Genomic DNA, 27,963 nt, shown 5'->3' on the forward strand with positions numbered 1-27,963 from the left:
CTCTCTTGAATATATGATGTTTTGCGGTGCTAAGGCGATGTTTGCATCCTTGATTGCAACTACCGTACTTTGTGCTGTTCACCCCATTGAGATTAGAGAAAGGCATTTTTATGATTCGGTTACTGGAAAACCAGTGAGTATTCCCGCTCATCATTAGATCTAATCGGCCAGTTTTTCATTAAAGGAGTTGATTATCAGCCCGGTGGATCCTCAGCTGTCAATCATATAAGCGATCCACTTTCAGATGTCAGTAAATGTGCCAGAGATATCGTTTTATTTCAAATGTTGGGAATCAATACTATTAGAGTCTATTCTATCAATCCTGATTTGGATCACGATAAGTGTATGACACTATTGGCTGCAGCCGGTATCTATCTTGTACTGGATGTGAACTCACCACTTCCAAGCCAGCACTTAAACAGATATGAACCCTGGTCCACATATAACACCGACTACCTTTCTCATATTTTCAAAACAGTCGAGGTCTTCTCAGGATATAATAATACGCTGGCTTTCTTTGCTGGGAATGAGATCGTTAACGACAAGCTGTCTGCCAAAGTCTCACCAGCTTACATCAAGGCTGTTGTCAGAGATCTCAAAGATTACATTAGTTACCAAGTGCCTCGCAAGATTCCCGTTGGCTATTCAGCAGCGGACGACTTGAGCTACAGGATATCGCTAGCCAAATACTTGGAGTGTTACGAAAGCAGCCCTTCTGAGAGTGTAGACTTTTACGGCGTCAATACTTACCAGTGGTGTGGGGAACAGACTTTCCAGTCAAGTGGCTACAATATTCTGGTCAACGATTACCAAGATTACAGCATTCCAATCTTTTTCTCCGAATACGGCTGTAACGAAGTTCTACCAAGACAATTCACAGAAGTATCCAGCATTTACTCAAGCCAGATGTCCTCTGTGTTCTCTGGTGGCCTTGTATATGAATTCGCACAAGAGCCGAATAATTATGGGTTAGTTGATTACGATAAAGATGGGAATGTTCTTCTCTTGAGTGACTTCCATTCTTTTAGAGAACAGATGTCTAAAGCAATTGATCCGCCAGCACCCAAAAGACCTACTCTGCAGACTCAAGGCAAAAGTGATAGTGGACTATTTGGCAAAGGTAGCCGCAATAGACATCAAAAAAGTAAAGTCTGTGAGGTGCAATACCAAAACCTTGACATCACAAGTGGTGTTCCTCAGTCTCTTGGGGCGGACCTTATCAGCAATGGGGTGAGAAAGGCATCAAAGGGCAAGTATGTGTCAGTCACAGAAGAAGACATGACATCGAAATATAAAATATTTGATGTGGATGGCAAGCTTATCCTGGAAAATGCAAAAATCAAAGTGGTGCCCGAACCACGGGTCGAAACCAATCCTGTTATCTGGAATAACCGTAAGTTAAAATTACTGAGTCCAAAGTGGGACGATTAAGAGAGCTTTTTGGCTATTCTTATAGTTCTTAATCGCAAAATACTGACTTTAATCAGGAGCTTCTAAAACTAAATTGTCGTTGCTTTTGAGCGTTGTTTGTGTTTGTCTGACGGGATACTTCGCGAGTTAACTATAATTCCAGCTTTTTGGACATGGTTGATAGATCTATGTCACCGCTTTTACCTCCTGACTTCTTAACAACTCGACAATCACTAATACTCATCATTTTGTCGACAGCTTTGCACATATCGTAAACGGTAAGCAACGACACTGTTGCACCCGTTAACGCTTCCATTTCAACGCCGGTTTTCCCATTACAGTGCACCTCACAGTTTACTTTGATGCAGTTCTCTTTCTCGTTGTGAATCAGGTCAACCTTGATTCCAGTGATGCTGATTGGATGACAGAGAGGAATCAACTCGGCGGTCTTCTTCGCAGCCATTATCCCTGCGACTCTCGCAATTGAGATCACATCTCCCTTCTTGTTGCTTTCTGATAGCAGCAATCTCATCGATTCTGGGTTGCTGAACTTTATTGAACCCTCTGCAATAGCACTTCTATGGGTGTCTTCTTTTTCATGAATTGCAACCATGCGGGCTTCGCCCTTTGAGTTAAGATGAGTTAATTTTCGTGAAGTAGAGTAATTTCGTCTGGCAAGCAAACACGGTTTCGAGACTTGACATGTTAGTATTTCTTAACGAGCGAGCAGTCAGCAGCAATAAATAACTTTCAAATTTCATTCATCCTCCAATCAAAATCATGGGCCTGTTGGGTTGATCTCCCAATACGTCAATCCCTGCATGTTTCTCCTTCTTATTTTTCACGGCCTCACCTATGCGCTGCATTAATTTATCGTCGCTGTATCCAGCACGGAGCATATCTCGCAGAGATACTTCTGTGTTATCGAACAGGCAAACTTTCAAGTTACCATCAGAGGTAATCCTCAAACGTGTGCAAGTACTGCAAAAGTCCGAGGTCATGGACGTTATGAAACCCACTTTCCCCTTGAATCCGGGAATTTGGTAGACTTTGGCCGTGTCCCCGTGTTTATGGGGGAGTCTTTGGATATTCGGATGTCTCACTTTGATATTGGAAAGTATGTCCTCATATGAGACCAGCTTATTCGTAGACCACTTGTTTCCATCGAAAGGCATGTACTCTATAAAACGAACCTCGACTTTATCATGTTTGCTGAGTTCAACGAAATCCAGTATTTCGTCTTCGTTCAGATTCTTCATTACTACCACATTGATTTTCACCTTGGGAATGTCCAATTCAAGAGCCGTTTTCAAACTTCTCATTACTGCGCTGAGTCCGTTGCGTCGCGTTATTAAGAGAAACTTACCATTGATAAGAGTATCAAGACTCAAATTGAGCGACGTCAACCCATTCTTGAAAAGATCGGGTAATTTTCGATGGAGCGCTAGGCCATTGGATGTCATACAGATCTCTTCAATGCCTGAAATTTGATTGAGCTTGGACACAAGCTCAACGATATCTTTTCTGACCGTGGGCTCTCCGCCAGTCAGTCTGACCTTCCGTATTCCGTGCTGAGCAAATATTCTGGCCAATTTGACTATCTCCTCTGTCGTAAGCATATGTTCTGGTGGCGACAAATCAACGCCTTCCTCAGGCATACAGTAAACGCAGCGGAGATTACATCGTTCGGTAATGGAAATACGAAGATAATCGTGCTTGCGCCCATACGTGTCTGTCAGAAAGTCTTTCAAATGTCTTACTGGCAAGCCTCTCAGTCTTTGGAGCCGTGGAAGGTGCTGTGAAGTACCCGTGGAATGGAGCCGCCTCAGCAGTAATGAGGATATCATTGATAAAAAAAAAAATTGCCAATTTCAGAAATAAATGAAATGACTCGACGTCCGTCAAGGCTGACCCTGCTGGAAACGTCTGGACAAAAACTGGATATCAGAGCTCATCAGCGCACTTATCAAGGAGCATATATTCGGACCTGTCTCGGATGTTTATCGTTCTCGCTGATTGTGCTCAAATTATTTACTGCTCAATTTTACCATATTGGACTAGTGTTTAACTGTTATGGGCTGCTTATCTGTGGCATTGCATATTTAAGATCGAAGAACATGGACTTGTACTTCCATAGACACACAAGAGAAATCGAATGTTTCAAAACGAGTGGAAACATTGTTTTATGGCTTACTGCAATAAGTTTAGGATGTTATATAACTTTGCTTACGCTAATCTCTAGATTGTAATGCAATCCGTTTGATTCGCAATTACCTACTCTTCTTTAATTCCACCAGTGCCGCTGATTTCAGCTTTTTCGATGGATTCCTTGTCCGTTTTTTGTTGAGGAGCACCAAGTCCGCCAAACAATCCAGCACCAACTTTGAATGGTCTCTTGAGATCCCCGGTTGCAGGCTTTCCGAAAACGTGGATCTGGACCAAGTTTGACTCAAAGGCACTCTTAAGAGGAGAAATTGATTGCATAAGCAATGGGTTGGCATATTTCATGTACAAGTGCATGAATGCCATCATAGCCACACCAGTGAAGACACCTTTGATGGCACTTTGCAGTTGCTTCAAATCATAATCCTTGACGGTGGTAACGACGAGCTTAGACTCCGTCTCTCCTTGCAACGTACTAGGAGGCTCCAAGTACTTTAGAGTGGTGAGGTCGTTTTTCTTGATGATAATGGATCTCGTATAGAGATAAACACCCAGTGTCAAGAGTGTACAGGTAACGTACAAGACTCTGACGTAGAAAAGGATGTTTGGGTCTTCGAAGTCAAGTCTACGAGAGACTTGCATCATACCTAGCATGAGAACAAGGTTGGACACGGCGGGATTCATTCTGAAGGCGAAATGTCGAGGTGGACAAAAAAAACAAAATTTTCAAAGGCTGTGAAAGATAAGAGAGAACTAGCGCAGATTGGGAGAACAGACAAGCCTAGTAAACAAACTTTATTAATAGGTTATTTATTTATGCTACGTAGCCAGACGGTAAATACCCGTAACGTTGTAAAAAAAGCGATGAGACATATCTTGAGATCAAGTTATGTGCCATTTGCAACAGGCTCTCAACGGCTGTGCATCTGCCAAACAGCGTGCCACTAATGATCAAGCATTTTTTACACCGAAGAGGGCAAGATAGGGTTTCAAGTTTTGTACTCTTTTTGGAATCCGAGCTAAACTCAACTTATTGGCCTATCAGGTATTGCTCACTGGAAAGGGCCACGAGCAGGCATAAACGATTCGAGGAAGCTATTGGTCTTTTCCATTTGTTTGCGAAAGACATCAGTGCTTAGACGCTACCTTGTTGTATACAAAACTAGATTTCAAGTTTTGAACACGGCACCACTCATCTACTTATTATGGGAGACTCTGCACCTACACACATTGCTTCAACTGGTCCTGAATTGTCAAACTTGCATCCAGCCCCGCCTCCAGAGGTAAATCCTTGGAAGAAGTCATCGAGCTCGCCACACTTAGCTCCACAAAATGAAAGCATTAAATTACCTGACTCTTTGGCCATACCAGTAAATGGAAAGCCGCAAGTTCAACCTGTTGTCGCAAAGGCCAAGAAGACGGGGAAACAAAAGTGGGTGCCTTTGGAGGCCGAAATTTCGGTTTCGTCTCCTTCCAAGACGAAAATCAAATCAGCCAATGGCAATTCCAAGAAAAAAGACACAAAGCAAAACCAAAGTAAACGCACTAATCGCAAGAAGGCAACATTGCTTTCTGAGCAGCAAGAAGATAAAGCTGTGGTGCATGATACGACCACGGTTACGACAATTTCAGATATGTCCATCGCCACAAACGAGGCCACAAATACGTCAGATGAAAAGACACTGGCGAAGCTTGCTTCCCAGCTTACCATAAGTTCCTCTGAAGGGCCCGAGACTGCACCTCCTACTTCCGGGTCAGATGCCATACTGGACAATGGCTTCACAGAAGTTGCAGCCAATCCTCGAGACCAAAACTCAGAACACTTCGATGATCCGCAATTTCAAAAGCATCAACGAAGGAAAAGCTTCAATAGCAACAACATGAGATACACCAAAAAAAATAGAAGTTCGTATTCACGTTCATCAGCCAACTTACCTTCGCTTCCTCCCTATCCAATTCTTTCCTCGACGCCCTATTACATTCCCTATTACATGCCACCTGTACCACCTTATGGAGTGTCCATGTCGCCCTCTTCATCGCGGAGGAACAGTCAATTGAATTCACAGGCTTCTTCTAGGAGCTCACCCAAATCCATCGATGAGCTAAGAACTTCGGCAACCGGTGAGCGTATTTCTCAGCATGCAAGCCCTAGCTGCAGCCCGGAAACAGTTTCTCCATCAATATATGGAGATCCAAACTTGTATTATGGCGTGATGCCTGGAATTCCTCCTCACGCTGGATCCCCAGATCCAAGTTCCCCAGTCCCATATTTCGAACCCTATTATATGCCCCCTCCCACAACAGGGTTCCCACTGTACTCATCGCAAGCTCCCTATTCCCCAACGTATCCAGGTGTTGCTGAAAACTCTGGAGATAATAAGGTGGGACGCTTAACGAAGCAGCTGGAGTACTACTTCTCCATGGAGAACCTACTAAAAGATATTTATCTCAGAAAACATATGAATTCCGAAGGATATGTGAGCGTTGCGTTTTTAGCAGGGTTTTCCAGAGTGAAAATATTGTCCGAGGGGGATTTCAATTCGATTCTACAAGCTTTGAAGAGAACGGATTTATTGGAGATGACTGGCTCAGAGAAATCTGAGATGGTCAGGTTGAGAGAAGGCTGGGAACGATGGGTTCTTCCTGAAGATCAGAGGGAACTGTAACGGTACAAATCACAAAAAATGCTTAATGTGCATTTCCAATAAAGTACATGCGAGAGTCAAGAGAATATTCTCTTGTTTAAAAGTCGGAGTTCTGTCAAGCGACGGTAATGGAAGTCTCGGAAATTTCGTGATTTCAACACTTTAGCGTCGTCTTCGGTTTCCAATGAGTATCGATACTTCGGTTTCGATTTATCAATTCTACTTTTCAGCAGAACCAACTCTTCGTTTCGAAGGATATCGGAGTCAAAAACACCATTTAGTTTCTTGAACAGAAAAAAGCTTTTGGAGCTGGCTAATATCTCAAAATTAATGTGCACTAACTGGTCCTCGTTGTTTGTTGATGTTTTGAATGTTTCCTTGTTGATCTTCGAATAGATGCATTTGAAATTCTCAATGTCGAGAAAATGGGCGTGCTTGAAAATATCAGTATAGGTGCTGCTTATCGATACCAGGGTTTCGGACACCGATAATCTCAAATTAGAGAGCACAGAGTTTCTGAAACAACTGCTAGAGACCGATCCGACCGTGAAGTTCACAAGTCGCCTGGTATTGAACAGTTCCTCAAGAACCTCAAGCAGTTTATGATGGTGGTGTATAAGTACAAGCAAAAAGGATGTATTCGAAAGGGAGTCCATGAGCTGTAGGTTGAAGTTGTACCACGTTTTTAGTTTCAGTTCGCATAAGCTCAACTGATCCACCAGAGGTGATTTACCACCCAACTGTGCGACAGACTGGAAGGTACGTGGTTGCACACTGGGAGGATAATCTTTTGGGGTAATAAGCGACATTGTGGGAATCGAAACGGATACAAATGTCTTCAAGCGCAATTAGACTTTTCAGATGACTCACGGATATTTAAAGGCACCGCCCAAAAAACAGAACACTCGGTTATAAAGGTTTATTTTTTTCGGCGCAGCCACCCCGCCGCTCGGTTGTCATGTGACAAATGGAGCCCGTGACTACAAATTAATTTCTGTAATCTGACGTTTGAATGGAGCTGCCTACAAAGACCAAATTAGGGGAACATTTCAAACACAATCTGAATGCTTCCTCCAGATATAGGAGGCGATAATCTGTAGTTCTAGTTTGAGTATGGAACTGGATAGTGAGAATAGAAGGGTGGACAGACTTGTCGTTTCCCAGCGCAGAGGTAGCTAGCTCACGAGCACCACCGATCCGTTGCTAGACCAAAGTCTACAGGAGGAGCCCAATTTAGGGCAAAAGCTTACTATGAAGGTTACTTAGCTTGCTTGCTTCATGTTTGTTGCATTGCAAGTTGATGAGGAAGTCTAGCTCAGGTGGTTGCAGACAAATTACTATAAGATTTGGGTCTTACCAGACATGGACAACAACGGGAGCATCTTGTTTTTGTCGCTTTTCATGACAGTGAGGTCACCTCGCGGCTGATTTACAAGAAATTGGGTGTCGACCAGTGGGTGCCATTTTTAGATGGTTTCAGCGTCTCTAGTAGCGATTTTACAATGCTAAGTGACCAATAGGCATTCTTTTTACTTTACAGGTGCATTTCTACTTTTGGAAGACAGGTTTACTCCGGAACGGGTCTTGTGGATGTCTTACTTCTTTACTTCTAGCGGACTTCCAATCGGGCTGTCCTACTTTTGAGCAGTTTTGTCTTTGACTCAAATTTGCACAGCAATAATGATTTCAGGAATTTTGCAGATGCGTGGTATGCTGGGAATAGCAGGCTGGTAATGGTTTTTTATTATTGAAAGAGTTTTCATTCTTGTCATCGCTCTGATGTCTGTCCTGGTGATAGCTCGCTCCATGGAGCAAACCAAGTGGTTCTGGAACAAAAAAGGGTGACTCACAAAGCGAGAGAAGAAATTCATCAACAGGGTCCTCAGAAACGATCCTCGAAGGGCGACATGAACAAATGACAAGTAGTTGCCACCTCCAACCTGGTATACACTCTTTCGAACTATAACATGTACCCGCTTTACATGTTTGGAATTCTGGCCACTATCTCTTGAATTTGCTGACAAGCTATATGGCTTTGGTGGTAAAACCTTGGCTTTACTACCCTGAACGCCGTCTGGCTCACTGTTCCTACAACTTTATACAAATATTTTTATTGACTGCAATTAGTTGGCTCAGCGAAAAGGTGAACGAGGAAGCGCTCTTCTGTTGTCTGTTCGCGTCTTATGAGATCTCCCTTGTTGGCGTGCTGGCCTCTTGGAAAGACTCGATGGTGAACAAATGGGGAACTTGGGCAGTTTGCACCCTCGCTTTGGGGATATCTTATATTCAGGCCATTTGCTTGAGCTGAGTCTTGCGAAACGCATGATCTATAGGTGGTGATAATCAATTCATTTATTCCGTTGTAAATTATCTAAGCACAATTTAATTTACTATCATTATTTTTCACTTTATTCATGTCCTCGATATCTATTCCCGCCACAGATGTCGAATTGACACTCGAACAGCTTATGAACGTGAGCTTGAAGAAGAACTACACGCCCAGTGCATTTGGAAAGCTGTTTCGTGAGTTCAAGCACCGCGTGGCGGCCAACAGCGACGAGGAGGTCGATCTGCAGTGTCTTCTAACAAACTGCGCTCAATCCCCCCAAAAACTCCGTTATGTACACGAGATTCTCGTGGAGAGTGACTTCACAGGTGCGGTGGATGGGCTTACTACGCTCTTTGGTAAGTACATGGCGCGCATCGGCGAGAACGATGAACTGGCAATTCTAATATGGCTGAACCAAATCTCCGGCAAAGTGCCGTGGAAACAGGCCATCGAGAGTCCTGAATTTGTCGAGCAATTGACTTCCTTTGTCAGAGCCAGTATGCAGCCGCAAACAAGCCCCAAAAAGGCCCTGATGGTCGCAAAGTTGATGGTGCAGATGCTAAAAAGCTGTCCGGGCCCAGACAATTCTTGCACTTCCTTGGTGCAGCAGTATCTCGAATATCTGGAGAAACACCACGACACAGCTTACCGCTATTTGAATAGCTTTTTCCAAGGTTACAATCTGTCAACCATGCAGAAAGACTACGCTATGCCTGCGCAGGAGCAGACGGGCCGTGTGTCGAGAAACATTATCAAGGTATCGAGACTCAAGAAAATTGTCTGGCTGGCGCACCAGATTACCGTGGTTTTTTCCCCCGTGAGCGAGACTTTTTTGCAAGGTTTCAAGAGCCTGCTGAATCTGTCCTCGGTGGCCACGTCCACGACGAACGTTTCGATCGCGTTCGAGCTCACGGTGTCTCTATTTGACGGCCTCTCTCTGAGCACGTATAGAACCCAGCATATATGGAGACACTTCATCGTGTCGAAGCTGCCGGAGGTGTTCAAGCTGCTGACCATCAGCCAGCAGAACCTCAAGGATACTCTGACGAACGCATTTGAGACGATTAAAGATCATGACGAACTCAAACAGAAGCTGATGACGATTTTGGCCGAGTGCGAGCTCGTGGCTGGTGTGGAGGATGTGCTGCCCGCACAGGATGATCTGTTGCGGTTCCAAGAGGTGTTTGAGGACGCAAATCCGGAGTTTGTGTCGCTGGAAGAGTCCGGAGCGTGCGAGCTTGTCAACTCCGTGAGCACGCTGGCTAGTGGGCGGCGGCTAGCGCAGCTTGTCACGGACGCTGTCACCCGTTTTGTCCATGAGGATGACCACGCGCGGTTGAAGCGGCTACTGTTGGCACTTACAAGCGTGCCGCACGTACTAGACGTCGTGGTGCTGCACAAAAACCCATACAGCTTCCTGCAACCCCTGGTAACTTACCTCGACGCGTCGATCGACCGCGGGTTTGCCCAAGACGCCATGGACGTCGACGGCGACTCGTCCAACCTACAGGACATGCATGCGAACTTGGGCGCCCTACTGCTGTTTGTGGCGTACTGCGGTTTCCGGTATTCGCTGGATCTCAAGCGTGAGCACGCCGGCTCTGAGGCCGTCAGGATAATGGCAGACTGGGACCCTTTGCTGGATACGACGCTCATGGAGCAATTGCAGGACCCGCAGTCGAGCATCAACGCGGTCATGGGCGACTGGATAGCCTCGCTGTTCGACACCAACAACACAGACGGTGTTTCCGACGAGCTGCTCAAAAAATCAGCCTCGGTGCGCGAGTACTACGTCGCGATACCGTGCGTGGTGGGGCAGGCTGTGCGTGCGTGCCAATTGGGGATGATTCAATTTGACGACCTTGTCAGTGGTCTTGAATACTGCCACCAGCCGTTCTTGCTGCCAACTTTCTTGAACGTTCTACGGCACCTGACTGCGCTCATGTCGACTGAGGCAAGTCTCGAAGGGTCGGTATTTGAGCAGGTGTTGGAGAAGCTTATAGGAGCCGAGCTGGCGGGAGAGCTGCGCGTGCTGCACGGGATGGCATTGGAGATGTCGAACGACGACCTGTTTAATTGCGGCATCAGGGCGTCTCCGGTCCAGCCGCCAGCACCGGCGACCAGACTCGACGCCCTGATTGCGTTCGTGATCGATTCCGACGCCTCGCAGACATTCGAGCTTGTCGAGGTGTACAAGAATGCTGCTGGACAGCAGCTGGACTTTTTCTACCATGAGCTAGGCCGCTTGCTGCAGGAACAGGCACAGTACCAGCCATCATTATTTGAGCCGTTGAGCTACGAGCTGGTGGCCACGTTGATGATCAACTATGCTTCGTGGTGCGCCCCGGAAACGCTTCAGAAGTGGATGGTGGCGTCCACAGATGTATCTGCCATCTACAATCGCACGGGTCGCGCAAAAGTCAGAATTGATCAGTATCCAGCAGAAGACGAGATGAACGATGCGAATGACTCGAACGATAAACTCGGCGACATGGCGTTTGACGCAAACCTGTTTGGGTTTATCGAAGAAGCAAAATTGGACGAGCCTGAACCTCAGGAACAGCTTGAACAACACGGCCCGGACCTTTTCCAGGCCAACATAGCGGTCATTGCGCAGGAGTCCAGCACGCTCGTTGCAACAGTGCTGAAAAACCTGGCTGTGCGGTACACGCACGACCGGGAATAAATAGGCTAGCGAAAAGAGATAAAAGACAAACTAATGACTGTTGCTGCGATTGCGTTCCCAGAAGACGCGGGGCCTGTGTCGCCGGCGAGGCCGCACGGAACGCTGCGGTATGTGCTACGGCTGCTGACGTTGTCGGGATATGGTCTTGCGACATTTTATGTTGTTGTTTTGCTGGTGGTCAAGCCGATGCTCAAACTGAGCTTCGAGCGGCGGCGAGACCTGGCTAACCATTGTTTTGGCCATCTGCGCGCCCTTTATGGGGGACTTGTGGAGAAGGTTAAGTTTGTGCCGTCTGTGGAGCTGAATTATCGGGGCGTGCTGTATAAAGACAGCATGTGCTCTACAGAGACGGATGAGGACGACGTGGTCGTGCAGGAGGAGCATACTCGCGGGGTGCGTTTTGACGACGAGGTCTCCAGGAGGGATTACAACGAGCTCAATTTGTCGCAAACGGTGATCTTAGGCCAAAACCTTGACAGACTAAAGGATACGCTCAACAAGATTCGAGTGAGCAGCTATCATCACAAAAACAGTGTGCCCTCATTTGGCGGCAGACTCGCGGCCAGCGACGTGAGCGAGATGCAGCCGCTAATTTTTCAGGTGAAGCAGCTGAAGAACTGCGTTGAAATGGTGAGCTCAGACCACCCTCGCGAGTATCTATTCAAAAGAAGCCTCAACTACGCCCGAGGCCCCAACAGACTGAATCTCGTGGACGACCTGCGCGACGAGTTGGCCGATCTGCGCAAAGTGGTCCAACAAGCTAGAACTAAATAATTAATTGATGATCGTTATGTACATGCGCGCTCTAAATATCGTGCTCCAACTTTAGAGCTGGGGCTTCTTTTTCTCTCTTGACTCTCATTTCGTTCAGATGGTAGAACTGGTCCTCCAGGTCGTTGAATCCATGCAAATTCGCAAAATCTCGCAGTTCCTGCTTGAAGAAGTACGGCAGCTCTAAACCCAGCTCTTGCTCTTTGGCCTCGAAGAACTTTTCCAACTGGTTTTCCAAAAAGATCTTGCGCCGCAGCTCTTTACCACGCTCTTCCCATTTTTTCTCCTTGGCTGCCCTCTCGTGCGGCTTAGGACTCCATTTCGACTTCAAGATCTTTGCCACGGCAACAACTGGCACTTGGAAAAACTCAGCCAGCTTGTGGCTCGGCAATTCGTCAGGGTACTTGGAATGCAACACCCGGATTCCTTCAATGGCTTGTCTGGATAATTTCTTCGTTTTTGTAAGGTCCATCTGCGCCGCTTTTTCTTTCAGTGCATACTTCTGCCTCATATACAGCGGCAACGATTTATCCTTGCGCCATCCCGGCGGAGGCAGTTTTACTTTCGGTTTCGGTTTCTCGGCCTCTTCTTTGGCATATATATCTGTGTTCCTGGCAATGTGCTCTTTCCAGTCTCGGCGGTTATAAACTTTTCCTCGGAAACCTCCCGGAAGCTTTTCCAAATCTGGGAGCTCCCACTTGTCAGTTCGCTTCAAGGGCGCCACAAAGCTGCTAAAACGGCGTAGGAACATTTATGGGCAGGGAATTTTTTTATCTGAAAATAATTTTAGCTACTGGTGCAAGGTTGGATAGGGAAAGCGACATGGACAAACAGACCAGAACACAATAGTCAATCAATTCCCATCCAAAAACCTCGAGACAAACAAGCAATTACAACTATATATCCTGCTGGATCCTCTTCCACCCCTTATGTTGCCCAGTTATCTCGTAATAGATTCCTCTGCGTAGCGGTATCCTGATATATTTGCCCTCAAAGAAAAAAAATATAAACAATCTTTTGTTCCATGAATATCATTAAAAGGCTGCTGTCCAATGCGAATCAGGCCTCAGCAGATGAGCTGATTCTGATTCCTTCAGGCCAGCTATATTTGATTCGGTCTCCGAAATCCCCCAAGTCCGAAAACGAGTGTCTTTTTAGTGACGTAGTTGTTTCAATTAGGGAGACCTCTTTGCCCTTCAACTATCAGTTAAGCATCAATAAGACTGGAGAGGAAGGCCAGGGGATTTTGGATGACGATGAATTGGATGCGTCAGACAATGAGGAAGAGTTTGATACAGACACCAGTTCACTGAAGTCGTTCCTTATTGACGAAAAACTCAAGATCTGTTTGTTTCAGAAGCATGGCACTTACGTCATTGCGTGGAAGGACCTGGATGGAGACATTGGCGACATGTTTGAGTTTCGTATCGACCCCTCCGTTTCTGTGGAAAGCATCAACCAGTTCATGTTGGCAGTGTACAAATGCGAGTACGAGAGAAAGTATAAAAAGTCGAGCCTGAATCTCAAATTGGAGGATCTACAGGAATTTGTTTTCGATAGAGAGTCTTTGTTTGACGACGATCCCGACTTATTGTCCACTCTACGCACATCTGCCAATATCCACTCCAGCAAAGCAGTGGATGACTCTGACTCTGATGACAACTTTGAGGACGCTCTCGAGGTTACCGACCCAAAGCTTTTGTTTTATACCAACGCAGACCTTTTACTGTACGATGAGGTCAAGAATGATTACGAGCTGAAGGTATCTTCAGCATTCGCCAGAATATTGCAAAATGATGTCTGGAGCTACAATTTAGAAGTGATTTCTTCGGAAACTAAGAAGACCCTGGTGGATGTGAGCATCACCAATTCAATCGACGCTGCTTTTGACTTTGACTCGCTCTCGCTCACATTCAACGTGGACTCGGACTCATTAGTGCTCACTTGGGCGCTTCAATTCCCCAGCAGAAAAAGCTACGAGGACTTCCAGCAGTGGTTCATGAAATGCTTGTACGAAACCAACAACAAGGCCAGCTGGGTGACCTTGAGAGACGATGAGCAGCAATTCATGATTGACGCTATCAACAACCTCAAAATAGATGAGATGGACGTTGACGAAGACGAATCGGAAGATGAAAGTGACGACGAAAAGCCGTCGAACATTCGAAACAACAAGCTATTTGTGTCTGATAGCGACAGTGACGAAGATGACGAGAACGGATTAATGAAGCGTTTCCGCGCCAGCGGAGTCAATAGCGGCATGAAGCTGGCGTACAAAGATGAGTTGGCGTTTGTTTCGCGTGGAGACAAATTAGGAGTTTTCCGAATGGACCAAGATTCGAAGCCCCAGTTCTCCACAGCTATCGAAAACATATCCAGTGCTACGAAGAAGGGTAAATCGATTAATCCAGGAAACATGATGCTGCAAAAAGGTGATACCATCATGATATTACAGGATAAAAATGACAAGGACAAATTGTACAAGATGGATTTAGAATATGGTAAAGTGGTAGAAGACTGGGAGTTGAAGAAGAATAATTCCGAGCTTCCGGTGGTCAACTTCGCCCCAAATGAAAAGTTTGGAGAGCTTACTGAAGACCAGACATTTTTGGGACTGTCGCATCAGTCGCTATTCAGAGTTGATCCTCGTTTGCGCGAAAAAGTGGTTGACAGCGAATTCAAACAGTACAAGACCAAGACCAATTTCACACAAATTGCAACGACTGAAGATGGATACATTGCTGCATCCACCAAGAACGGGGAAATCAAGCTGTACGACAAGCTGGGAAAAAACGCAAAAACCCTTATCCCAGCCCTCGGCGACGAGTTTGTTGGCCTGACGACATCCGACGACGGAAGGTTTGTGTTGGCAACATGCGACAAGTATCTTCTGTTGCTAGATGTGAAAATCAAACAGGGCAGAAACAAGAACAGCCTCGGGTTTGAGAAGTCGTTCGATAAGGACTCCAAACCCGTCCCCAAGAAATTGTCTCTTAGACCCGAGCATCTTGCATATTTCCGCAATGCCACTGGTAGCGAACCTCACTTTACCAAGGCCAACTTCAGCATTAATAGAAACACCAAGAAGAAAGAGCCAACTGCGATCGTCACATCTGTGGGTCCGTTTGCCATTATTTGGAATTTTAAGAAAGCATTGCAAAACGATAGCGCTTCTTACAGCATTATGAGATACGACTCCAATATCACTTCTGGAGACTTCAAGTTCAACGACTCTAAGAAAGTGGTGTTTGCTCTTCCAAATGATGTCTCGATGGCCAGCAACAGGGCTTTTAAAAAGGCCTCTGAGCAATTCAGCGTGGTAGATTCACGGTATTAGTCTTCTTCTGTTTCCTATGTATAGTCATTATGTAAGTCATTAATCGATCCAGAAGCTTAGCGCTTGAACCCAAAGCTGTGCTTCAATTCCTGCCAGAACAGGCGTCGAAAGGCGTTGATCTTATGTATCGTCGTAGGAGTATAATTCAAGACAGGTTGCGAATCATGTCGGCGAGGCCTCGGAAGATTGTTCAAATATGCATGGACACTGCGTACGAAATGGTGAAAACCTTTGGAATTGATGAGCTGGTGTTAGTCGTCTCAGCAGTAGAACTTACCTTTTTGTAAAGCCAATCCTCCAACATGGAAAATTAATATTTTTTAGGAACTCCAAAAACGTGATATCACGGATTTGGAAAACTAGAGTAATTAGTTATCAGATAACAATTAGCATTAATTAAAATGTTGATTGTACCAACGGCCAGATATCCGGAAAACTATGAGTATGCGTTGGATTTCCCAAAGTTCCTACTCATTGGCGACTCGATCACGGAACGATGTGCGAATCCGTTCCCTATCTCTGATTTCTTGGCAGACGGATACGATAAGAACGGCAACTATACTGTCGAACATAATTCGCTTGAATTTTGTTTCATGGGCCAACTTCAACACGACTATGCTAGACGCATGGATATCATTAATCGCGGGTTTTCGGGGTACAATTCACATTACTGGAGACACATGATCGAAAAGGTGCTGCGCATAGAACACGACCTGTCGTATAGTAAATGCAAAGTGGCTACACTGTTTCTGGGGACTAACGATGCCGCATTCGCAAAACCTGATGGTGTTCCCTACGATGAATTTCTAGACAACATGGAGTTCATCATCAAACAGATCTTGAATAGAGATATCAAGCTGGTGGTCATCGGCCCCGGCCACCATTATCCCGACATTTGGGAATCGTTGAACCCAGGAGATGTGGAAAAGGGCATCCTGCGTAGAAACGAGGAAAACTTGAAATACTCAAATGGTTTGAAGCAGCTTGCCGAGAAATTCCAGGTTCCATTTGTGGATTTGTACGCAGCACATGAGGAATACGCCAAGAATAGCGTGCTAAAGAGTTCCCAAAACTTGATTCTGGACGGGATCCACTTCACTGGTGAAGGATACCTGCTTTTGTATCAGCTGCTCAAGAGCGCATTGGCAGAAAACTACCCGGAAATGACTGTGCCAAACTTAAAAATGAGGCTCCCTGACTGGAACAATTTCGATAGCGCCAAAGTGGAAGAAATTGAAATTCCAGCTCTAAATTGACTGTACCACTATAAAAGAATAGAGAATAGTAATAGAGACTAGTAATCAGCTCAGACACTCAAGCAACTCAGAAGCAGACAAAGTTATCCCTTTCTTTGGGGGTGGTATTTGTAATTGGGATAACATTTGGCATGAATTTTCTTCTCAGATTGTGCTAACGAAATAAATGTCTTCTTCACACTGTTGAGTTCGGTTGACCACATAACAGCAACTATCTGGATGAGCAGATGGTGGTTGTATTTGTGAATAACACATGCTTGCCTCAACTCTTGGGCAAGAGACTCGGTAAGGTGGGAATCAATCATCTTAAGATATTCCAATTCCGCTTGTGGATCATAAGATGAATATTGCATCTGCAATCTTTCGAAAACGAAGGACGATAATGAGTCTATTAAAGAGAGTAAAACAATTGCTTTCACCATCGATGTCCGGTACAACATAAACGAATTCAAAGGTCTCTTGATATAAATTGTGCTTCCATGCTTACTGTCATGTGTCAATCGTGATTTGCCTAATCTCTGCTTTTTCCCTCCTGCAGATGGCTTTTTTGTTTTTGATTCCGTATCATTTGGCTGCCTGAAATAGATAGCAAATTCCTTGATATTCTTGAAATATGAAATGATCGAATTCTCAATTATTGAGCAGCTATCCTCATGACCAGCATAAGTTTTAGCGAGGATGCTCAAGCTTCCATCTTTGGATTCAGTCAAGACTAGCCCCTTATCGTTGGTGTGTTCGGGATAAAAGTTTTGCTCCTCTCTCCTCTGACCTAAAACCCTGGCTAGCAGTCTAAGTTTCAGATCAAAGTTGCGCAGTTTGAACAGTTTGAGAACGTCATCAACTTGGACCATATTTAGATTTTTATTTGCTGCTAATTCAGTAATCTTTTCGTATCTTGACTGTGAAAGTGGGGGCAACGGGATTTTGATTGATGATTTGTAGTGGCTGTAATCTTTGTTCTCCAAATCATACACCAGTGAATCGAAAACATCGTCGAATTCCGTTTGTGATTCTGTTTTCTCATCTCTTTCGGCGAAAAGAGTTTTCTTGGCAACCGTAGAGTTGGGAGGTGTAATGGGGGCAACGGAAGCTGAACAGGATTCCGTTGGAGAACAACTGGTTGGTGTCAATATTGTGGGTGTATCTTGTTGGGCAACCTGTGAGCCACTAGCGTGAGAGGCAAACTTGGGAAGCCCTTGCACCCAAATTTTCTTTGAGTTGCAACCAACATCGATCTCCCGATTTTCTGGTCTGGAGTCATTCATCTGTGGAGGACTCAAATATTGGGATTGCGCTTCAATCATATCTGTGTCATCATTATAGTATTCGTCATCGTCATCTTCATCAAAGTCGTTACTTTCTGGGTCACTCACATCACTGATTTCATCCAATTCGAAGAAAGAAGAAAATTGGATCTTTGATGTGTCAGTTTCGCTACAGGAATGGGTTTTTAACGAAAAAGGATGCATTGGGGGCGAGGAAAGCGTGTTCAAACACGTTGTTGAACTGGATTCGTAAAGTGAAGGGTATTCCACAATTGGGTCGGAAGCAGGCAAGTTGGGAAGCGAACAGCGGTTGGTGCTGGAATCCTCATTGGCGAGAGGATGGAAAAGATAGTGGCTATGTTGGCTGGGTTTCTGCACCCCGGGAGACCCAGGATCAACCGAAGTAGCAAAGTAGTTACTATTGCCAATCAAGTCATAGTTTTGTGACACATCCAACGTATCAAGGTCGAAATCCGGGAATACTGAGAAGTTTGTAGGAGAGTAGGAATAGTCATCATAATTGATCAGACGGACGGTGCGAGGAGTAGTTTGGGTAGGAGATCTTGCAGAGTGAGATTTTGATTTAGGGCTTTCAGGGCTCTTCGATTTATTGACCAGTTGTTCCTGTGTGTACTTAGGCCTTGGGCCCATGCGGGTGATGTAACGGCCTGATTCGGAAATCTGGCTTGAAGATAAGGCACCGTCAACACGAAATTTAGCGGTGGAAGATAGTGGAAGATAAACGGGTGAGGATGTCATTGTTCGATTTGTTTCAGATTGTATCATGCGGCACCAAACAACCAAAACGGACAATATTCTCAGAAAATCTGGTTATACACTAAGCGGAGTGTACACAACTCAAGTTTAATGGAAAAGGGTAGAATAACATGGAACTCCCAGAGCTTCTGATTTTAGATCGGGAGCAGTACCTTAGGAATTTATACTTTTTTCCACCATGTTCGGTCGCCCAATCATATTGAGCTTTATGACATGCCATGCGTTGACATGCGTCCTGATAGCAGCAAACAAAAGATTATAAAAGGCCTGAGTTGGAACAAAGAATTTGCGATATCATTCGCATATCAGGGAGACACAAAATTAATAATTTCACAAATCTACACTAGGACGCAAGATGTGCTATGCATTGCATACTGGGCCTGTCCTTCTTTTTGCAGGAAGGGATTGACTTGTGCAGTTTAACGAGCGCATGAAAGGGGAAGAATCTGACGAATTCCCGGCCTATCAGAAACTGTGCCCTTTTACCTATTATCCCTCCTTTTCACGAGCCCTTAGAACCAATATTGATTTATCGCTGAGATCCGGTCAGATCTGGGGGACAATTTTCAAGCCTAATTATGCGGGAGCTAATACGTAAGAAACGCAAGCTTATGGGAGATCAACGGCGTGTGGGTTAAATGCAAGTAATTTATTGCCTTTTATTATTAGCAACCCAGAGATCAATAAATCCAAAGGTAACTTTACTTCCTACCCTTTCAATCCTGCATTTACCCACACCTAGCTAAGGCCAACCACAAGTTACCATTCAGCAATGCCATAAAATGTCATATCCACAATTCACGCAGAACGTTCACTGGCGTTCATTTCACCACAAAACACCCCCCGGATCGGGTTTACATTTTTAACGCCATATTGTCATGTGGGGCGTATCTCGCTACAAATTTGTAGGAATCTCCTCCTCGTATCTGTGTCGTTGTTTGCAGATTTTTTGTGTACGCCACAACGTAATTATTCTTCTATTATGGGCAAAGTAATTGTCGAGCTTATCATGCAACAAAGTCTTTTGTCGTGATTCAAGATTCATATACGTTGTGCACATGTGCACTCCTTTTATGCCAACCCAATAAAAAAATAGCCCGCGAATTTTTCCAAAATTACGAAAACTTGTGCAAACACATCGCCACCATGTCCTTTGTTTTCAGAAGAAACTTGACCACTTTAATCCCACCAAAGGTTGCTTCGGCCTCCAACCTGGGTTCCAACCCTGCAGCAAAGAGAATGCAACACATTGTGTCTTTCTACTCCAAGCTTCCAAGAGGTGAGGCCTCGTTCCCAAAGGCTAAGAGTCCATTGGGTCTGTACAGAGAAAAGTACTTCGACACGGGCTCTGGAGCTCCATTATTGCACGCCTCGCTTTTCTTCCTCGCTGTCGGTTACGGGTTGGAGTACTACTTCCACTTGTCCCACCACAAAGAGCATTAGAATGATTAGACTTTATAGCAATTGAATTCATGAGCCATCGTTACATACACTCAGCATTGAGTGGAAATCTGTGAGCTTGCGGCCTTGCGACCGCTCATACTGCTCGATCCTGAGCCAGTCGTCCCAGCTGATCGCTTTCACATTTCTTTGCGTGAGCAGCCTGGTTATGGCTTCTCTGCCTTTTTTAGCCGTGTCCTGAATTTTGCTCAAGTCGGCCACTATGTGGCTAGCAACCACGCTGCTGTCTGCGACTGTAGAATTGATCGACCCGCGGGATGCGTTGGCAATCCACCCCACGCAATACGACCTCTCCACACCTTCGATGCGGCCTTCGTTGTTGGGAATTGCTCCACGGTTGGCGTCGAAAGGGATATTCAGCTCGCCAAACTCAGCCAATGCATCGCCCTTGTAGCCTATGCACAGAATCAGTAGCTGGTTCGACACCGAATTGAGCTCTTCGGCGGGCACAATCTCCCCTGACGGCGAAACTCGGTTTTTCCGGAATATGGTTTCCTTCAACAAAGAAGGCTCTTTCGGGTCAACTTTGATCCCAAGGGGCGTCTGCAGATAGTCAAGCCTCCACGACTTGCCCTCTGCAGCAGGTTGACAATATTTCTGGACCAATTGTAGCCTTCTTTTTTCGACGCGTCCCAATTTCATTCCTGCCAGAAGCGGCTCAAAAGTTTCGGCATCCCACCCAGTAAAGGCCACACCGTACTTGTTTAGTTCCAGGCACTCTCTAAATTCCTTGTTGGAAAACTTGCTTTCCAGAAATCCACGCCGCGCGCTCACCGTGACCTTTCTCACGATGGATTTCTGCAGCATGTCAAGTGCATATGGAGTTATATCGGTATTTTCCCAATGTTTGGCAGGCGCGAGAAGAATCCTCACTATATCCATAGCCACGTTTCCGTTTCCTATGATTGTGACCTGCTCAGCCTTATCCAGCGGCGGATTTAGATCCTGATTTTTCGGGTCTCCATTGTACCATCCCACAAAATCTTTCGAGTTGATCACTGCAGGGTGGTCCTCTCCCGCGATGCCGAGCCTGTTCTCCTTACTAGACCCATATGCATAGACAACGCTGTCATAGTTGTCGTAGATCTCCTTCAGCTTGATATCGCGGCCAATTTCCACGTTTCCGAAAAATCGAAACCGTGGATCCTTGCTGGCATCATGGAACCGTTCCTGACAGCTCTTCACCTCCGGGTGATCGGGGGCAACTCCGAACCGGACCAGTCCAAACGGGCACGGCCTTTTTTCAAACATGTCGATCTGCACAGGAATGTCGTATTTGAGGATGTCGAGTGATGTGTAGAATGCTGCAGGGCCAGAGCCTATCACGGCAACTCTAGGGGTCGAAAAGAACCTGATCAGGTGAGGCCGAGGCAACCTCATAACTGTACTATGAGTGATTATAGAGTAATAATTTTTTCAAGTTATATACTCAGTTTGGCAAACTCGCGCTCGACCTTCACCACGGGCAGTCTTTGCGAGCACCAGTTAATGTCACGCATCATCTTCCGCGGGTCATTACCGGTACATAGACGGAATAACTTGTCGTACTCGATCTCCTGCTGTTTGAACTCGCGGATAACCAGGTCGTTCTCAAAATCAATGTAGACTCGCGTGTCGAATATCCTCAATAGAACGTTGTCGACGCGCACAAATAACCGCTGCAAAAGGAGCAAACACGAATGCATGACTCGGATTTTGATGCTGAGCACTGAAATGCCGTTATCGCCCAGCTCGTCTTCGTACAGCACCATCTCATCAAAAAACAAAATCGGGTCCTGTCGCTGTAATTTCTCCAAAGGAATCTTCATTTCGTCGTCACGTGTAAATGCCGTCCCCGTTACGGTGCCCTTGTATGTGGTTGTATAGGTCCAGTCGAAGGGTTTGTACATTTCGAGCACGACATCCGAATTGTTGTGGTGTTTATGTTGGCGGCTTTTCACCCATTCCGAGGCGTAGCTGACCTGTATGAGGTTTGACGGGTTTGACTCCACAAGCTTGAGGGCATCCAGCGCGCAAAAATCGATCTCGAGTCTAGGGTGGCTTATGCGAACTCGGTTATTTCCGAAGATCATTTCAGGAACGGGCAAGTTGAGAATTGACTCAAACTCGTCGATCTCGGTGGCATTGAGGATCGGGTGGCGAGCAGTATATATCTTGAACTCTCCCACCTTGATGCTCGGGGTGTCTTTAATGGGCAACGTGGCCACAGGGCCCGGAGTTATAACGGTACCGCAAGAGGCGCAACTGGGAGAATCTGTCGAGACTGGCAGTTTGTGCTCACGTTCGGGCGTCCTGAGTGCCGGAGGACGCATTGGCACTCTACTGCTAGTCGTAAGCTGGTGCATCTGGCGAGCAGCATCAATCTGAAACGAGTCGATGCGGTTATATTTGGGGACTCGATTTGACATGTAGATTAAATCAAATTTTAAAAATCCCTAGAAATAATTATCATCCACATACCAATGAACATCTCACGACTTTTGCGGTCTTTCAAAAAATCTCCAGGCGTGGTTTTCGGCACCGTGGTAATCTTGGTGATACTGGTTATTGCGGTTTCCAATAACTCCTTCTCGGAAAGCCACCTCGATGCCCCTGTGCCAATCTCGCAGAAGACACAGCCAATCGACGTCAAAGACACGGTGCCATTCATGCCCAAAATGGCCAATGAGACGCTCAAAGCAGAGCTAGGAAACGCGTCCTGGAAGTTATTTCACACCATCCTGGCCAGATATCCAGAGACGCCAACACCCGAGCAGAAACAGCATCTCGCGGATTATATTCGCTCGTTTGCCCTTGTGTACCCCTGTGGAGACTGTGCCCGCCACTTTGCTGTGCTATTGGATAAATACCCTCCACAGCTCAGCTCGCGAAAAACCGCTGCGTTGTGGGGCTGCCACATCCATAACCAGGTAAATTTAAGACTTCACAAGCAAGAATACGACTGCTCCACCATTCTAGAGGACTACGACTGCGGTTGCGGCCAGGACGAAGCCGAGGAGCTCCAGGAGAAGGACACTAAAGAGCATCTTGCAAGCATCAAGCTGGAGTCGAAGGAACAGATGGTAGGGGGTTGAATAAGGGCATTATTGCGCGGGGGGTTCCGAATTGAACTATTTCCAATTCTATGTTGTATAAAGTATGCAGCTGTAATAGTGGTTACGAATACTACGGCATGTCCCTAAAACGGACGCACAACACCCTCGATAGGGCAACACACAGACACAGTTTGATCCACGCAACCACGTCGCAAGCCGCACAGCCGCGAAATGCATTGTTTTGGATGCAAACCTGATACAAGCTAATTAGGTTTGTTTAAAGTAATTATATTAGGACATACAAAGTACGATACAGTCGCAACGATGGATTTGAACGCGCAAAGAAGCCCATTCAAAGCATCAGGTAACTTCACAGATGCAGAACACGAGAAACTGCTGAGAATCGTCCAGCTAAACAAGATGAAGACCATGAAGCTGGAGAGACTGAACCAGTACAACAACCGGCTGAAACAAGAGCTTGCTCGCGAGCGCATCAATGCTTCCAACAGCTCGCTCATGATCATTAAATATACCGAAACTACACGTGATGGACTCATCCCAGAGCTGTGGGGGCCCCCACAGAGCAGGTACTCTGAAAAACAGCAGGTCCGAGCCACCAAACAGGACTCCCGATGTTGCGCCATCGTCTAGCCAATGAGTGCAAGCACTTCCCGGACTCTCCCCACATCGGTGTCGTTTGTGCGGCCTTCCACGATTTGCTCCAGCCTGTTTCTGGCAATAGCCTCCAGCTTTTTGTCTTTCAGGTCTCTCGCAGCAGCCAGCAGACCGCACCAGCTGCGCGTGTGGAGCTCGCAAAGCTCGATCGCACGCATAAAAGATCTCGTCGCCTGCTGCAGGACCTCTTTGCCGCGTCCGTCGCGAAGAAACATCAGCCGACAAAGCTCTCCTGCACGACACCAGACCACGTACGCGGCAGGAACGCCCACCAGCACCTCCTGGACACAGTCGTATGCTTTTTCGTATTCGCCAAGAGCAACGTATTGTTCTGCCAGCTCCATCCACGACTCGTAATCCAGCGGAGTATCGTTAATATATTCAAGCAGGTTTTTGATGTAACTGGCTGGCGAGTCGCTTTTGAGCGCCACCTTTCGCTTTTCAATCTGCCGCAGGTCTTTCTCGTGGTGCTGAACAGGCTCTGCCGTCAGACTCGGTCTTGTCTGGATCAACGGCACCGCCGCCTTCTCCAGGTAATCGAGGGCGTCCTTCTTGCCGAGGATTTCGACGTAATAACTCTTGAGAACAACCAGTTTCTCACTGTCCTTGGCTTCAAACCTGTCGCTGAACCTGTCCAGCGCCGTTTTTGCCTCTGTGTCCCTTGTTGTCAGCAGACAAAGGAAATAGTGCAGTTCCAGGAGCGTGTAGTACTCTAATGGGTCCAGTTTCGACTCATTCAGCCGTAGAAACGTCTTGGAAACCTGATACACTTTTTCCAAGTCTTCGGGCGACAGTTGGGCGTATTTTCCCGTGCGGAACAGCAGCAACAGGCGCTCTTTCACTTGTGCAAACATTGAAAAATAAAAATAATTTAACTAAAATAACTAGGTTAAGAAGACTCTACTTGTCATGTAGCAGAGTGAGGGGGCAGAGATAACCACACACGCACAATGCCTTGCGATTTGGTATAAAATGAGAGCACTGGCAAGCAGGCTAGGGGGTACTGCAGGGACGGGTGGGGCATGTTTGTTGGCTGGCTGCGAGGCCCCACAGAGCAGACATCCAGCCCCCCTGAGCCGTTCCTCTACGACCATCCTGGATAGAACACAAGCTAGCACCTTCTCTGCTCCCCCCCCACGCAAAAATAAATTTTTCCATATTTGCTCCATATCAAATATCTTCTCCTTTGTTTGTTTATTTTTATTCGCGTATGAGAAAGAAATACGTCTCCGTGAAAGAGCGCGAGGCGTCCTTCGACGGTGTCTATAAGGCCGGTGAGATGGTCTACTGGCATTTGTCGACCCCGTCGGGTGAGACCATGGCGATCAATGGGTTCTACTTCGACCCTACAAAGACTCACATGGACAGAGTCGGGTGCTTCGCTTGCAAGGTGAAAGAGTTTGGGTGGGCTCCGGGCGCAACAGAGCCTCCTTCAGTACGCCATCTACGGAATTCGCCAGACTGCCCGTATTCCAGGGTGCTGAGCAGCAGGCATTTGCACGAGAGCGAGGGCCTGGGCTGGGACCAGGACGACATGTTTGCCAGCGTGCAAGATTCGGCAGACATACGCCATCAGACGTTCAAGCTGGCGAGCTGGCCGCATGAACGGAACAAGAAGATGCCATCCAGTCGAGAGCTGGCCGAAAACGGGTTCTATTACGCTTCGTACGAAAAGGGCGACGACACCACCACGTGCATGTACTGCGGCACGAGTCTGGAGGGTTGGGAGGCCGGAGACAACGTTGCAGAGGAGCACCGCAAACGCAAGCCCGACTGTTACGTGTTTGCAGGGCGAAGGCGCAGTGGAGTGTATTCTAGAAGGGCCAGCGACGTGAACATGGATGTGGTGGAGATCTCAGACGTCTCTCTTGAGCGGGTGATACAGGAACTGCCAGAGCAGGCACACGTGGGGATAGAGGTGGAGGCGGTGGGCCAGAACAAGGAAGAGCAGGCTGTACACCAGTCGGATAATAATGAAGAACTGGAGGCTCGCGACCTCGAGAAGGTGGCACAGCCAAAGGACGTAGACGCTATTAGATCACCAGAGATTGAAGTTGAGCAGCCAGTCAAGCGGTCTGCGCCGGCGCTAGACGACGTGCTGCTGGAGGAGGAGATAATAGAAGATGACAGTATGGAAGGGGCTGCTGATCCTGTTGAGATTCCGATGTCCACGCTGAACGAGCTGGAGGATCTTTTCTATGTGGAGGATTCGCGACGGTCGTCCACCTTCTTCAACCGTTCGCGGTCTTCTTTTGGCGAACGGGCGCCAGAGGCGGCCGAGAGAAAACTCGAATCTGTTCCAGAGCCAGTGGAAGAGAACATGCCAGAACCAATCAAGGAAGAACATGAGCACGCCGAAAACGAGCCAATGGAGGATATTCCCGATTTCAACGTCCCAGAACTGGAAGTACCCGACAGTCAGGGCATCCCCATGGGAATCGAGGAGTCTTTGCGCGAAATCAAGCAGCTGGACCCTGTGGGGCCTGCAGAGGGTATGGACATGCTTGACGAGAGCACCCGTGATGACATAATAATGAAAGAGACTCCAGAGCCGGTACAAAACTCCGAAAAGCAGCCGGAGCTACAGCTGACCGAGGATCTGTCCTCTAAAAAGCGAAAGAAACACGAAGAAAAGCATGGAAAACACCACAAGCGCAAGAGGGCGGAGAAGGAGAAGGAGAAGCAGGCCGACAAAAAGAGGAAGAAGGAGAAACGAGAGAAAAAGAAGGAGAAGGAAAAGAAAAAGAAAGATAGGGCTCACAGGAAAGAACTCCGGGAGCGCGGGACCGTGGATTCTGTTCAGTCGCCAGCCCCTGTGGGCACAGTCTCTGTCCACGAGGCTCCAGAGTCCAAAAAATACGTGGAGGAGCTGGTGGAGACAGATTTCTCCGAGGAGGACATAGAGCCCAAAGTTGAACATAGAATGGAAAGCATTGAAGAGGAGGCGAAAGAGGAGGATGAAGCAAAAGTTGAGGAACCAATTCATATGGAAGAATTGCTGCCCAACGATGACGACGAAAACGATGTGTTGCTCGACGACGAGAAGGCCACCCCCGAGCTTTCCAGAGTGCCAACCGTCTCCCCCACAACACTGGTTGCGAGGGACATTCGTGTGCGTTCACGGATTGTTGATGGACGCATCATATCGTCAGATGACCCGCTTTCGTTCGGAAGAAGAGCAAAGCGAAGAGCACGAAAGCTCAAAGAGATCCCACGCACAGAAAGCAAGGACTTTGAGGATGAGAATGTTGAGAAAGCAGACCAAGAGCCAGGGCCGGAAGCCGAGCAGGAAACAAAGGCGGCTACGAAGCCCACAGAGCCTGCAGAGATGGGCGAGCCGGTCGCGCTGTACGAGCGCCATATTTTCCAACAGCGTGCTCAGATCTACGAGCAGCAAGTCACAAAGCATGACGAAAACATTGAAGAGAATAAAGACCAAAAAGATGAATTTGTTTCTGAAGTTGCCGCAGAGCCAGCACAATTGCCGGTGTCTACAGAACCCGTCCCCCAACAAACGGCCCAGGACATGGACTCGTCGCCTAATCGTGTTGTATCTGAGGGTCAGGAAAACGTACGCCAAGACAGCTTACAGCGTGGCTCCAGCGAGCCTGCTCAGTCTGCCCGCTCCCCCTCAAACCTATCGCTCAACATTGAACATCTTTCTGAGAACCAGAGCACTCCGGAGGTGAGGAAGGAGCCGCTCTGGGAGCCAATCAAGAAGCGATCGTACACGGAGGAATTCAACGAGGCCATCAAGTATACTCAGGAACTGCTGGATTCGCACTACCAGTCGCTAAACGACGACCTGGAGGGCAAACTGACGGGCTTTGTGGCGGAGATGCCCGAAGAAGAGCTCGAGATGACTCTAAAAGAGTGGATCAACTACCAGGCTGACCAGGCGGCAAAACTGGTGGCACACAAGACAGACGAGATGGTGAGCGGATTCCGCGAGGACGCTGCGCGTGCGCTGAAGGTTCTGGAGTCTCTGCCGGTGGTGGACGAGACCGATCAGGATGTAGTGTTTTAGGTAGATCTTTTCGCGTCCTCGGTGTACGGGTGTGTTTTCCACGCTAAAAAAACTCCCGTCTGATGGCGTCAATGATAAATAGAGAATTCGACACAAGGAAGATTGTACTTCACAGTCGGGATTGTG

At 46.9% G+C, this 27,963-nt stretch overlaps 20 protein-coding genes across 20 annotated transcripts; 11 read left to right on the forward strand and 9 right to left on the reverse strand.

The window, feature by feature from the left end:
- Positions 1-37: 37 nt before the first annotated feature.
- OGAPODRAFT_97023 (uncharacterized protein) lies at positions 38-3,169 on the forward strand (the record flags this gene model as incomplete). The annotated part of the gene is made up of 3 exons (XM_018357924.1): positions 38-133; positions 172-1,102; positions 1,151-3,169. 3 exons carry the CDS (start codon positions 38-40, stop codon positions 1,429-1,431), a joined length of 1,308 nt encoding a protein of 435 aa, XP_018213323.1. The 3' UTR covers positions 1,432-3,169.
- OGAPODRAFT_15325 (uncharacterized protein) lies at positions 1,232-3,169 on the reverse strand. The gene has a single exon (XM_018353657.1). The coding sequence runs from the start codon at positions 3,066-3,068 to the stop codon at positions 2,172-2,174; it is 897 nt and encodes a 298-aa protein (XP_018213324.1). The 5' UTR covers positions 3,069-3,169; the 3' UTR covers positions 1,232-2,171.
- Positions 1,562-2,023, reverse strand: OGAPODRAFT_6280 (uncharacterized protein; the record flags this gene model as incomplete). Its single annotated transcript, XM_018355792.1, has 1 exon — positions 1,562-2,023. One exon carries the CDS (start codon positions 2,021-2,023, stop codon positions 1,562-1,564), a length of 462 nt encoding a protein of 153 aa, XP_018213325.1.
- A 415-nt stretch (positions 3,170-3,584) lies between the features above and the next one.
- On the reverse strand, positions 3,585-4,283 carry OGAPODRAFT_15326 (uncharacterized protein). Its single transcript, XM_018353658.1, has one exon. The coding sequence runs from the start codon at positions 4,255-4,257 to the stop codon at positions 3,685-3,687; it is 573 nt and encodes a 190-aa protein (XP_018213326.1). The 5' UTR covers positions 4,258-4,283; the 3' UTR covers positions 3,585-3,684.
- A 308-nt stretch (positions 4,284-4,591) lies between these two features.
- OGAPODRAFT_92117 (uncharacterized protein) lies at positions 4,592-8,541 on the reverse strand. Its single transcript, XM_018357100.1, has one exon. The coding sequence runs from the start codon at positions 7,025-7,027 to the stop codon at positions 6,296-6,298; it is 732 nt and encodes a 243-aa protein (XP_018213327.1). The 5' UTR covers positions 7,028-8,541; the 3' UTR covers positions 4,592-6,295.
- OGAPODRAFT_15328 (uncharacterized protein) lies at positions 4,625-8,541 on the forward strand (the record flags this gene model as incomplete). The annotated part of the gene is made up of 1 exon (XM_018353659.1): positions 4,625-8,541. A coding segment is annotated over exon 1 (853 nt), but the record flags the coding sequence as incomplete, so codon positions are not given.
- Positions 8,542-8,990: 449 nt separating this feature from the next.
- On the forward strand, positions 8,991-11,257 carry OGAPODRAFT_15329 (uncharacterized protein). Its single transcript, XM_018353660.1, has one exon. It carries the CDS (start codon positions 9,047-9,049, stop codon positions 11,231-11,233), a length of 2,187 nt encoding a protein of 728 aa, XP_018213329.1. The 5' UTR covers positions 8,991-9,046; the 3' UTR covers positions 11,234-11,257.
- Positions 11,258-11,266: 9 nt separating this feature from the next.
- On the forward strand, positions 11,267-12,032 carry OGAPODRAFT_92119 (peroxin 17; the record flags this gene model as incomplete). Its single annotated transcript, XM_018357101.1, has 1 exon — positions 11,267-12,032. One exon carries the CDS (start codon positions 11,267-11,269, stop codon positions 12,005-12,007), a length of 741 nt encoding a protein of 246 aa, XP_018213330.1. The 3' UTR covers positions 12,008-12,032.
- On the reverse strand, positions 12,025-12,755 carry OGAPODRAFT_92120 (uncharacterized protein; the record flags this gene model as incomplete). Its single annotated transcript, XM_018357102.1, has 1 exon — positions 12,025-12,755. One exon carries the CDS (start codon positions 12,753-12,755, stop codon positions 12,039-12,041), a length of 717 nt encoding a protein of 238 aa, XP_018213331.1. The 3' UTR covers positions 12,025-12,038.
- Positions 12,756-13,028: 273 nt separating this feature from the next.
- OGAPODRAFT_37431 (uncharacterized protein) lies at positions 13,029-15,311 on the forward strand (the record flags this gene model as incomplete). The annotated part of the gene is made up of 1 exon (XM_018355340.1): positions 13,029-15,311. A coding segment is annotated over one exon (2,283 nt), but the record flags the coding sequence as incomplete, so codon positions are not given.
- Positions 15,312-15,742: 431 nt separating this feature from the next.
- OGAPODRAFT_11182 (uncharacterized protein) lies at positions 15,743-16,597 on the forward strand (the record flags this gene model as incomplete). Its single annotated transcript, XM_018353265.1, has 1 exon — positions 15,743-16,597. One exon carries the CDS (start codon positions 15,743-15,745, stop codon positions 16,595-16,597), a length of 855 nt encoding a protein of 284 aa, XP_018213333.1.
- Positions 16,598-16,680: 83 nt separating this feature from the next.
- Positions 16,681-18,513, reverse strand: OGAPODRAFT_92122 (uncharacterized protein; the record flags this gene model as incomplete). Its single annotated transcript, XM_018357103.1, has 1 exon — positions 16,681-18,513. One exon carries the CDS (start codon positions 18,511-18,513, stop codon positions 16,681-16,683), a length of 1,833 nt encoding a protein of 610 aa, XP_018213334.1.
- A 468-nt stretch (positions 18,514-18,981) lies between these two features.
- OGAPODRAFT_15330 (uncharacterized protein) lies at positions 18,982-19,476 on the forward strand. The gene has a single exon (XM_018353661.1). The coding sequence runs from the start codon at positions 19,070-19,072 to the stop codon at positions 19,235-19,237; it is 168 nt and encodes a 55-aa protein (XP_018213335.1). The 5' UTR covers positions 18,982-19,069; the 3' UTR covers positions 19,238-19,476.
- A 309-nt stretch (positions 19,477-19,785) lies between these two features.
- OGAPODRAFT_45471 (uncharacterized protein) lies at positions 19,786-20,082 on the forward strand (the record flags this gene model as incomplete). Its single annotated transcript, XM_018355499.1, has 1 exon — positions 19,786-20,082. One exon carries the CDS (start codon positions 19,786-19,788, stop codon positions 20,080-20,082), a length of 297 nt encoding a protein of 98 aa, XP_018213336.1.
- A 27-nt stretch (positions 20,083-20,109) lies between these two features.
- OGAPODRAFT_6292 (uncharacterized protein) lies at positions 20,110-21,480 on the reverse strand (the record flags this gene model as incomplete). The annotated part of the gene is made up of 1 exon (XM_018355793.1): positions 20,110-21,480. The coding sequence occupies one exon, from the start codon at positions 21,478-21,480 to the stop codon at positions 20,110-20,112; it is 1,371 nt and encodes a 456-aa protein (XP_018213337.1).
- Positions 21,481-21,498: 18 nt separating this feature from the next.
- On the reverse strand, positions 21,499-22,508 carry OGAPODRAFT_97030 (uncharacterized protein; the record flags this gene model as incomplete). The annotated part of the gene is made up of 1 exon (XM_018357925.1): positions 21,499-22,508. The coding sequence occupies one exon, from the start codon at positions 22,506-22,508 to the stop codon at positions 21,522-21,524; it is 987 nt and encodes a 328-aa protein (XP_018213338.1). The 3' UTR covers positions 21,499-21,521.
- A 48-nt stretch (positions 22,509-22,556) lies between these two features.
- OGAPODRAFT_15331 (uncharacterized protein) lies at positions 22,557-23,261 on the forward strand. Its single transcript, XM_018353662.1, has one exon. It carries the CDS (start codon positions 22,563-22,565, stop codon positions 23,172-23,174), a length of 612 nt encoding a protein of 203 aa, XP_018213339.1. The 5' UTR covers positions 22,557-22,562; the 3' UTR covers positions 23,175-23,261.
- A 198-nt stretch (positions 23,262-23,459) lies between these two features.
- OGAPODRAFT_92125 (uncharacterized protein) lies at positions 23,460-23,731 on the forward strand (the record flags this gene model as incomplete). Its single annotated transcript, XM_018357104.1, has 2 exons — positions 23,460-23,679; positions 23,718-23,731. 2 exons carry the CDS (start codon positions 23,460-23,462, stop codon positions 23,729-23,731), a joined length of 234 nt encoding a protein of 77 aa, XP_018213340.1.
- OGAPODRAFT_74816 (uncharacterized protein) lies at positions 23,502-24,664 on the reverse strand (the record flags this gene model as incomplete). The annotated part of the gene is made up of 1 exon (XM_018355932.1): positions 23,502-24,664. One exon carries the CDS (start codon positions 24,662-24,664, stop codon positions 23,783-23,785), a length of 882 nt encoding a protein of 293 aa, XP_018213341.1. The 3' UTR covers positions 23,502-23,782.
- Positions 24,665-25,145: 481 nt separating this feature from the next.
- Positions 25,146-27,927, forward strand: OGAPODRAFT_15332 (uncharacterized protein). The gene has a single exon (XM_018353663.1). It carries the CDS (start codon positions 25,171-25,173, stop codon positions 27,835-27,837), a length of 2,667 nt encoding a protein of 888 aa, XP_018213342.1. The 5' UTR covers positions 25,146-25,170; the 3' UTR covers positions 27,838-27,927.
- Positions 27,928-27,963: the final 36 nt, after the last annotated feature.

The sequence above is a fragment of the Ogataea polymorpha genome (assembly GCF_001664045.1).
Source record: "Ogataea polymorpha strain NCYC 495 leu1.1 chromosome Unknown OGAPOscaffold_1, whole genome shotgun sequence".
Classification (NCBI taxonomy): domain Eukaryota; kingdom Fungi; phylum Ascomycota; class Pichiomycetes; order Pichiales; family Pichiaceae; genus Ogataea; species Ogataea polymorpha.